This window comes from Charadrius vociferus, unplaced genomic scaffold (genome assembly GCF_000708025.1).
Source record: "Charadrius vociferus isolate BGI_N301 unplaced genomic scaffold, ASM70802v2 scaffold196, whole genome shotgun sequence".
Classification (NCBI taxonomy): domain Eukaryota; kingdom Metazoa; phylum Chordata; class Aves; order Charadriiformes; family Charadriidae; genus Charadrius; species Charadrius vociferus.
In genome coordinates this window covers 1,821,133-1,831,790 of record NW_009648953.1, presented here as the reverse complement: position 1 = coordinate 1,831,790, position 10,658 = coordinate 1,821,133, and the positions used below count along the sequence as shown (strand labels likewise).

General features: G+C 38.5%; 1 protein-coding gene across 1 annotated transcript; it reads right to left on the bottom strand.

Moving 5' to 3' along the window:
- Positions 1 to 547: 547 nt before the first annotated feature.
- On the bottom strand, positions 548 to 9,845 carry SPIC (Spi-C transcription factor (Spi-1/PU.1 related)). The gene is made up of 6 exons (XM_009887408.1): positions 9,770 to 9,845; positions 8,185 to 8,210; positions 7,464 to 7,557; positions 5,981 to 6,093; positions 4,950 to 5,058; positions 548 to 1,075 (listed from the first exon to the last, which is right to left on the bottom strand). The coding sequence occupies exons 2-6, from the start codon at positions 8,185 to 8,187 to the stop codon at positions 648 to 650; spliced, it is 747 nt and encodes a 248-aa protein (XP_009885710.1). The 5' UTR covers positions 8,188 to 8,210; positions 9,770 to 9,845; the 3' UTR covers positions 548 to 647.
- Positions 9,846 to 10,658: the final 813 nt, after the last annotated feature.

Genomic DNA, 10,658 nt, shown 5'->3' with positions numbered 1-10,658 from the left:
ACTGCCAACAGTGAAATGTGCACCTGGCAATCCTAATACCATATGTCAGGATCTGTGCTAAGACATGTTAATTTAAGTAATTAAGGATTAACAACTTGGCCAACAGGTGTACCTTCATCTGGACTCTATTGTTCAGCCAGGCATTCACTAAGAAAATGTCTCTTAATAAAGAATATTGATGAAAAAAGCAGACAGTAGCTTAATGCACTCTCTTCCCTTTCTAATTCACATGCGCCAGCTAATAGGCAGTGCATGCGCTATGGTACCACAGCATCTAAATTCTGATTGGAAATGTTGGGGGTATGCATAAAAGTTCCAATGAGTGTTATCAGGATGGAATCTTTGATGTCCGCTACCAGAGAAAAGTCTTGATCTTGGTCTTGGATATACCAGCTTGAATCTGAAATAATTCCTTTGATCAATGTCATGGAGAATAGAACGTCCCCTACAGCTGCTGGTTTTATTCAATAATCAATGACCATTTATCATTAACTTCAAAAGGAACAAAACTAGGCCAACATCATTTTTAAAACCCTCCTCTTCATGTGTTTGTATGATATCTTAAAGGAAAAGTCATGTACAGAGAAGAGTTCCTGTGCTGGAAACTATTATTAGCTAACAAAGGCCTGTTTATGTGAAAGATGTGTCTAGCTGTTAGCATGCTGTAACGCATAACCATTGTTATACATGTAATTATTGTAACTCATCCAGTCATCTGCACACTGATATTCTTGATTAGACTGAATGTACGGATGATAAACTGTTTCTTTTCCCAAGAAGTAAGATGGAGCAAGTCTCTGTAAAACAACAGCACTGAACTGGTATGTCAGCTTCCTTCGAATTTTAATGATTTCACCCGTTCTTCCATAATTCCTCAGTGCTCTGGCCATTTTCTGATATGTCATGATCTTGCGGTTTCCCTTTCTTTCTCCCCACATCTCTGCAAGTTTCTCCTTGTTTTTGGAGACAAACTGGAAGACACCATTGGGCTTATCCACCCATTGGATGCAGTTTGCCATAGCCGGATCATAGAGAGACTCGTGGAGGTACTCGAACAGTCGAAGTTTTTTTCTACCTATTAAGAAATAAAGTAGAAGAGGTCAGAACAGAACTCATACTTGTTTTAAAAGATGAGCAGTTGTCTTTTTCCTGGAAAGGATCTTACAGGCAAAAGCATAGGTAAACCTAATACCCTGTCACAAATTAAAAGATCAGTATAAACTACTCAACGGAAGATCAGCAACAGCAAATGGGATGATAGTTCTGAAACATGTACAGATCTGTGGTGACAGAAAGGGATTTGGTCATTAGAGTTTCAAGAGCAGGTTATTTGGGGATCGTGACAAATATCTGGTGACTTCACTGTGTGGTAGGTCTCAAAAGCCATTTTCAGCAGTCTTCAGACACATGCTGTGCAGGTGCATGGTCAAGGAACCCACTGTAGGAAATTACAGCCTCAGACAGTGCAGGAAAGAGGGTCTGGAGAGCCAATCTAAATGGTTTTGAGTAAATGTTTTCCTTGCTTAATCAAAACCCAAAGATTTTGAGATGACTTGATTTTATCAAGTTTGTTTCAGGAATGTCAGGTAATCTCTAATATAAGAAAGGGTGAGTGGGTGAGCGGGAAGAGCAAGCTAGTTTTGAACCATAAACCTCACCTAGTCAATAAGGAGCTAAACCTTCTGGTGCATCGTAGCTTTCTAAAAATGCGCAGAAGTGTCCACTCGCATTCCCATGCAGAATAAAGTGAGGTCAGTACTGCAATATTTGTCAGTTAACTCAGTGCTTCTCCCCACAGGCTCAGCTGTCAAACTTAAGTTTACTAGTGAGGCTTACTTAGTTTCACTTAGATCTTGTGGATCCCTCCCTCTGAAGTACTTCTAGTTCCCTTCGCAAAGCCAAGGGTGACCAAGAAGTTGCTGGAAGGAGGAAGAATTGAAGATTATGAGACAAAGAGGAACATTTTGCAGAAAGGAGAGTGTATGCAGAAGAACGGCTTCCACTTTAACCAAAGTGGAAACAAGCAGCTGCACCTAAAGTTCATAAAGTCCTGTCTTGCGTGGCTATTTTAAAATAGGAACAGGGGAAAAGTGACAGTTGCTAAGGAACACTGAGGTCAAGCCAAGACATCTGTTAGGGATGACAGTAATTCTGCATCTGGTGGTAAGGAAAGAGGAGAGAAGTGACAGTCAGACTAGGAAGAAGAAGAGCCTGAAATCAGAGGTACTTTCCAAAAAAATTAATAAAGTTTCATTATCTAAATAAAAATTGGCCTGTGACTAGAAGTACACATTCTACTAGAAATACAAATAGTATTACCAAGATGAGAAGCTTAAAAGCAAACCAGTGAAGGACACTGCCTGGTCACAGTAAATACTTCTTCGTAGGTGATCTCCTTAGGTTCCCTCCAACCTGAATTATCCTATAAACCTATGAATCTATGGTAGAACAAATAAGATCAGGGGAAAATCCGCAGACTACTACAGGCTGAGTCTCTGCTGGAAACAATAGTGTAGCCATGTCTGCAGCCACATCTGATTTCATGCTGTCTGTCCTCTTAGTTCAGCTGCCATTTCTCCCCAAGCTTTTGCTTCTAGCCACATCGTCTCCAGCTGATGTCTTGCTTTGAGAGGGCTTATTTACTCTTAGAATCATAGAATCATAGAATTTCTGAGGTTGGAAGGGACCTTTAAGGTCATCAAGTCCAACCATCAACCTACCCCTGACAAAACCACTTCTAAACCATGTCCCTCAGTACCACATCTACCCTTTTTTAAACACCTCCAGGGATGGCGAATCCACCACCTCCCTGGGCAGCCTATTCCAATGTTTAATAACCCTTTCAGTGAAAAAATGTTTCCTAATATCCAATCTAAACCTCCCCTGACATAACTTGAATCCATTTCCTCTCATCCTATCACTTGTCACCAGGGAGGTCAGCCCCCACCTCTCTACAACCTCCTCTCAGGCAGTTGTAGAGGGTGATAAGGTCTCCCCTCAGCCTCCTCTTCTCCAGGCTGAACAACCCCAGTTCCCTCAGTTGTTCCTTATAAGACCTGTGTGTCCCTTGTGACTCTTGTGACTCTTATGTGTCAATGCAGCTATGTTTCCAGAGCTCAACTGTTATCCCCAAAGTGCTACACAATGTGGATGCACCAGTTTGAGCTGGGGTTAGTTCACAGATCTTTTGTACTGCACATCATTGCATAAACTAGTGGTGTTTGTTACCGGGCCCTAAACATCAGTCTAAGCCAGCAGGTTAGTGTCTGCAGGTTTATGTTGTCACTGGAAGGAGGCAGGGTCTTTCAGAAAGTGTTTCAGAGTGACTGCATTAGATTTCTGTGCTGAATTGTCCCAAAGCAGCCTAATTCTCTCTGGGTGTGTCTAATTCAGATGCATTTCTGAAGTACCTCACTCGATTGTCTCCACTCACAGAGCTTTAGTTCAGATGATGGAATGGTCTTGACATGCATGAGCCAGACTCCTTTCAGAGGAAATCTAACTCAAAGATGCTTTCCAGAAGCATACCTGTCACTGCAGCTTTCTAAACTTGTGGCCAGCCTACACATTGCCCTAAATAAACTCTCGTGAAACAGTTTAAACACAGACTTTGCTTCCTCAGTACTGATTGTTTCATCTACAGATCTATTCCTAAAGGGTCACGCTACTTGCTAGCGTACAGAAAACCTCCCATGTCTCAGTAAGAAGCCAAGGACTAAATGTATTTAGCTATAGTGGATATAGTCCCCCAAATCACTGTTTCTGGCAGGAATATTACCATGGGCACAAAGAAACCCATAAGAGGACACAAAAAAACCCCATAAGAATAGTCAGTCATTTTGTAAATTTATGCAGTATGGCCTTCTGGAAAAGAACATTGATAATAAAGTAAAAGAAATATGAAATATGAAATGAAATTTAACAGACCAGTAACAATTGAAGGTGAATTCAGATACTGATATGTAAAATTCCCCAGTGCAACACTGGGTAATTTCTAAGCTAAGTATTCTTAGAAAAGCAGCATTTCTGGATTGAAAGGTTTTGATTTGCAATGGTGAATTTCAAGTACTGGAAATACAGACCTTAAAAGGAGACACTGCTTTTCCCATCTTCCCAAGGAATTTGTAGTAGTAGTAGTAGTAGCTATTAAGCAACAGAAACCGCAGTGTTCAGCATCAATGGGAAGAGATAATACCAAAAACTGACACCGTGTGGTTAAAGTTGAGAGAAGGGGATTTCAAAAAGCAGCAAAACCAGGAAGCTACTCAAAAAGACCGGATGGTCAAAAAGTAGGTTCAACAGCTCTGAGTGGAAGCTGTGTAAATCTCATCTAGCAGAGTCATAGAAAGGATGCTAAGTCCCAAACAAAAAAAAACAAAGAATGAATGCAATAAACAAATGAAATACTTTACTGACCAATGTCACCCGATCTATCCTTTGCAAAATAGATATCCACTCAAGCACAAAAATAGCTATAAAAATGCACACTGGAAGTGACAAAAGCTAAGAGATCATTTGAAAAGTAAATAAAGGCAGGCACACAATTAGGTGCAAAAATATTAATGTATGCAAAAAAACTTCAAGAAAACCACTCCTTGTTGGACCATATGAAATAAAATAAGTTATTTAAGTAGATAAAGATGTTGTTGGTAGCTAGATTTACTTATCTGCATCAGACTTCATCCCAGATGATTTGGAGTGAAACACATCTCTGGTTTGTTTTTCCATGTACTAAACAAGAGGACCGAATAAGATGAGAACAGATTTATCTTACCTTATGAGATTTAGCAGATAGGAATTGAACACTAGCAGTTGTATGCTAGTTACTATTAGATGTTAACTTATTTTTTCCCGTTAAAAGTGAAAAAAGTAGGAAAAAGAGAAAGCATGATTTGCTGTGATTTTTTAAAGTAATATAACGTGCATATCAAGATACTCTTTCTACACACCTTTCCCTGCTTTTGGCTGGCCAGCAGCAGCATGCATCACTTGGCTTTCTGGAGTGTTCTGCAGCGTATGGTAGACGGTCTCATCAGCATAAAAATCCACTGCACTGTTCTTCAAGAATTAAGACAATGAGGAGTTACTAATAGAGTACATTCTCTGAGGAAAAAGAAACTTGTGGTAATTAATTGCCTGAAGCCTTCAAAATGCAACCTTTCATCACCTCTCCCATGGAAGACTTTTCTCAGCCGCAAAGGCAGGCAGTGTACTGATAACAAGCAGCCCCAATTTATGGCCAGTGGCAAGGTCTGCCCACCAGTGGAGAAACTGAGAGGAAAAACAGAGTAATTGCCTCACTCTGGACCTTCAACCCTTCTGCTGGAAGCAGAGGAGGAAGAGGACTCTCTTTCCAGAGTTAGTACTGGAACAGTGGCCCCTACAGACTCAGTAGTTCCTGTGTGACGTTGTCGCTAATCTGCTGGTTGAAAATGGGGTTTTGTGGAATCTATTTATCTGAAATTATCTCCCCTGCAATATTAATTTTCCATCGCTCCTGGAAGCCACAGTCCCAGTGTTTTTAAGAATTAATATGGACTCTGCAGACTGAAGCTGAGCTCAGAGTCCAGATGACGTTGGTCTTTCCAGCACTCTTAAAGCAAACTGCTGGAGAAGAAATCAAAGGTGTGGTACTTTCTCACAGCAGCAGAAGCTATGTGGAGGATGGAAGTTGTTCTCTGCCTGTTGTCGGGTGATAGAAACCCTTTTTCCCTACTGTACTAGTAGGTTTGTTTGTTAGTTGTCACGTTACACAATGAATCACAGAGGAGCACAAGAGGCAAACGGCCAAGATGAACCCTAGAAAAAGGATATTAAACATGTTTTGCAAATGTTTCCCAAGGCAGTTTCATCTGAATCATGCCTGGCCAGAGCAAATTTCTGTTAGAGTGAGCATAGTGATTTGTCTTAGAAATCACAGAAAATGGGCAGCTGATTTTCCATCTATGTCTAACTTTTCATTAGTAAGCAGTTCACTTACAACCACATTTCTCCAGCTATACCCTTGGTCCTCTGTAGATGGTGCTGCAGAGTAGCTGGGACTTGCTCGGAGGTGGTGGTGCTGGTTGATCACAGTCAGGCAGTTTTTATAACCTGAGAATTAGGAGGATGGAGCAAAAACTGAGTGAATAAGAGGGAGAAAAAATGGAAAAACCCCCACAAAGACAAACAGTCTAACATATGGCTGGGTCTGTCAAAAAAGCATTTATCCTGTGGCCGCCTTCTAGACAATAAAGTCTCCAGAGCCACGACTTTTCTTACCAGCAGGTTACCCAACTTAATCTGTACTGTTGCTGCTAATTACACCCTTACGCTGGTTTTGTTTGCCTTCACGATGGAAAGCAATATTTGTTACGATAAAATGTCAGATATTTCATAGTATCATGAAAATAATTTATTTAATAGAAAAAGAAGGGCCAAAGATATCACTAAACATAACGGATGGGATAATTCTAGACTACTGTAATACATGTATTGGAAAGGAAAAGGGAACGTCATGCAGTTCTGCAGGCCATTAGTACAATGTGAGTCAGAGTTGTGAAGGAGCACAAGGGCATCTGCAGTGGCTGAAAGAACGATGCAGAAGGAACCCAAGACCTCAGGATGTTTAAAAGAAGCAGAGGAGAACACTGGACTGAGGCACTTGGAATAAATTACACACTGCAAGTAGTCAGAAGAAGATTTTGGAAGGTACACCTATTGCAAGTGGAAATGTGGGTGCAGCTGTGGGACGTACTAAACACTGAGTCGCAAGTGTTTAAAACCTCTTTCCATTGGCCCTAAAAACAGATACGGGCAAGAACACTGCAAGAAATTATATATAGTGAGTCCTTCAGCATGTGTAAATTACCAGTGCAATGGAGCCAAAAAATTATTAACAACAGCGGAAGATATGACCCAACTAGTCTTATTTACCTTCAGTATATAATAGATAATATGTAAATAAACTTCCTCATATGAAATGCATTCTACACAGAAGACAGTAGATATTTTGTTGTGGACTTAGCAGGTTTGTGATATAGCCTCCTATTTTCCTTTCCTGCCATTTCTATTTACAATGTAAAACACCAAATACAAATTTTAAATTTTACAGTAATTTAATTGCCAAAACCTTGCCTGAACTGGAACAATTCATATCTTGACTGTATTTTAAGATTTGTAAAGTAAAAAAGTCTTGAAGCAAAAAAACCCCTACTTTTCTATTAATTATCCAGACTCAAACTATCCTACTGTCCAAGAGTTTCCCTGTGCCGTGACATGGAATATGCACACCACGCTGAGCAGTGCTAACAGAGGGGTGGAAACCCTCCAAATAACCTTCCCCCTTTCCATCCTCCCAACATAGCCCTCTGCTGTCCATTAATCCACCTCTGGGAAATTACTCTCCCACCTACGTGCTTCAAGATGTGCTTTCCTGTAAAAATACAAAGTGGTAAACGAAATGGAACAATGGTCATTTTAACCTGTTGAATACGGCATTTCTCTGTCAGAGTGGTGCTGCAGTACTTCTAGCGCATCTTCGAAAGCCTGGCCCAGTACGTCTTGGTCAGCAAAGTTCTGCAAGAACAATTTTCTTTCAGGAGCCAGGAAAGACCAGGCTGGTTCTTTCAACGTTGTCAGTTGGAAAACCCCAAGTAAATACAGTGATTATGTAGAATATACATCCTTCTGGAATGTGTATTTTGCAGGCATTGAGGTATTACCATGATCATTTACTATTATGAGAAAGTTCTCGCTCCTTTGAGAAGTCTCTTTGAGGTCAGTAGGACAACTCACACGGGTAACATTACTCACTGGTGCAGATGTTTCAAGGTCATTTCCTTAATTTGCAGCAGAATTTTACATAAAGGGTGTTACCGCTGTTGGAACGTTTTATGGTATGCAATACAGACGCATGTATCACTTGTGTAGTGTGATTTATGAAGCCAAAGTTATCATTCAATAACATCGACATGACAAAAAATATTATGCTCAAGTTATGAAGTAGTTATGCCGAGAAAATGCTATACTATGCCAGTATAGCAAACCAAATGCGGATTTCCAGAAAACTGTTTATTGTCATTTTAGAACAACTTGTTCTAAAAAACTGAAAACATCCTCCCAAATCTGAGTTTGCCTAACAGTTTTCTGTAGCATATTTGAAGCGCTCAATAATGATAGAGAATAAAGGCATTCTAGACTTACCATTATTAGATATCAAAACTTGAACCCTGTTTAAAATAAACAATATTTTTAAATTGCATATTTCAAAATAAACAATAATTCTCTCAGTATAAATAAAATCAACAAAATGAAATAACTCCACATTATTTCCAGTGATGGAATAAAATATATTTAATAGTAAAGATAAAAGTAATTTAGGATTAGAAAGCTGTATTTTAATGAAATTAAATAATTGCAACATTGTATTTGGTTTTTTTAATTCATACTATTTTATATTACTAAAGTTTCCAGTTTCATTAGTACTGTAGCTGTTACATTACTATCCACATCATTCTAAACGTATTTTTTAAAGACATTATGAAGTGAAAATGTGTTATTGCTGACAGTCTTAGTTAGCACAACTTAGCACAGTTTCCCAAAGAAAATACTGACCTGAACAAATGCAAGTGTTTAAGTCCTTTTGTTTTTCAGACATAGTTGAAACAAACTTAGGTTATTTCCATAACAAAGACTAGAATATGACTGTATATGAATATACATAAACACTCATACTAGTTGTGAGTTCCAGAAGCAAATTTGATTGTTTAATAAACAGTGAAAATACACACATTTTCAGTCAGTTTAGCATAGAGTATACTTCATATACAACATTACTTAGAACCAATTCCTTAGTACCTCTTTTTCATTTGTTACAGATTTATTTGTTACAGATTATAATGATCAGGTTTTGTTGCCTTGCAGTTTTTTTCCTGTTCTCATTTACATTATTATTTCAAAATTGTAAAAATAATCATAATGTATGCATCAGTACTTTACTCATTGAAGGTTTGATTATAATCTACTGAAAATACTGGAAATTTTTTTCAGTGATTTCAGCAGGTGCAAAATTGGTGTCTGTGTGATGTTTTAAAATGCAAAGAAGAAACAACATAAATAAATATAAATATAAATATAAGTATAAATAAATATAAATATAAATATAAATATAAATATAAATATAAATATGAAAGAATTTTATCCAAGACTCACCATGAATGTTCTAACCTGGTAATTATGATGCAATTAAGTCATTTTTAAGTATTTCATAAAGTACTGTCAAAATTTGTAAAAATTTTTTAAAATGTTGATGACCAAGCATATATGGTAAAATCCAGGTGATGCAGTAAACCAACCTCACTGAAGTCAATAGGATTTTTCTCTTTGACTTCAGTGCAGCAAGTATTTCCATAAACTGATCTAATTTTATTCTAAAACCAGAATGGGCCATATTAATCCTTTAGCTGCAATGGTGGCCACAGATTCTTGGGGTATGGAGCTGTAGAAATTAAAGACATGAATCTCCTTTGTAAAGACCCTCACATAGTGTTTCCCTAATTTTAAGTAATTCACTTTCCTTAAATTGTTTTTGCCTAATTCAAACTCCAAACTGATACTTGGTAACCTTGACAGAACATCTGCAGTCACTGTTGATGCTTTTCAAAGCCTAAAAAGGTACAAATATCAGCAGGTACTGTTGAATAGTCATACCATTTACATAGCTGAATTCATACCAAAGAAGCAAAAGTCACACTTTAAGTAAATTTTTTTTAGAAGTCTGAATACTTACCTAGAATTTCAACTCCACATGCAACACAAGAATCTGTCTGGTTTCATAAATAAATGAAAGACTGAGTTCCCACAGCAATGGGCTGGCAAAGGGGCTGCATTAAATAGCTGATTTTAAGGAAGTGTTTTGGCTAGGGATTTTTTTGAGAGTAAAGGTATAGTACACAGCTAGCATGGCCCTTCATTCTTCACAAAAAGAAAAAGGGTGATTTATACTGATATAAAATAAAATTAAATGTTTTAAGAATTGTCCAAGACGTACAGATTCTAGGCACCGGGAAAGATTCCTTTTGGCTATGGCACATCCTAACAGATCTGTCACTGATATGGTATGTGTAGGGCTCAAATCTACACCCCTCATCAGTCCCATATACACTGCAGTGGACCTTGAGGTTTTATCTGCACCTCCTGCTTAGCTCAGTGTAAGAAGCAGGCCAAACTAGACCCCCAAATAAGAGTTTTGAGGGAATTTCAGAACTCTGCTTCAAAGTCCATGTTTGTAGCCCAGGCCCAGCTGTAAAGCATTTACTAAAGCGTTCAGCACGGATTCAGACAAGCTGTACTTCCTGATTTGCCACACGCTTTCTGAGGAGCTACAAGCCATGATGTTGCATCCTACAGGATAAGGACTCTATGCTTTTCAGTAGAGAACTTCTTATTGCTGACGTAATCTATCTTGAGCCGTAGCACTTTGCAGCCAACTCTTTCAGAGGCCCATTTTACAAAATTTCCTCAGCATTTGCCATGAAACTGCTGTAAAACAGTAGTTACCTCTTACAATATTTATCTACACTCCCTCAACCAATAACCATAGTCAAGAACTAGCCTGGCTATGAATGCTGAGTGGAAGCAATTTGAAGGCAATGTTAGCATCAACCACTATCTGTTGG

What these genes read in the sequence shown, in the direction of transcription:
- SPIC (XM_009887408.1), bottom strand. An exon ending in AGAAATGCCGTATTCAACAG is followed by an intron (nt 6,094 to 7,463) that starts GTTAAAATGACC and finishes CCTAATTCTCAG; the next exon opens with GTTATAAAAACTGCCTGACT. An exon ending in ATAGCTGGAGAAATGTGGTT is followed by an intron (nt 5,059 to 5,980) that starts GTAAGTGAACTG and finishes TAATTCTTGAAG; the next exon opens with AACAGTGCAGTGGATTTTTA.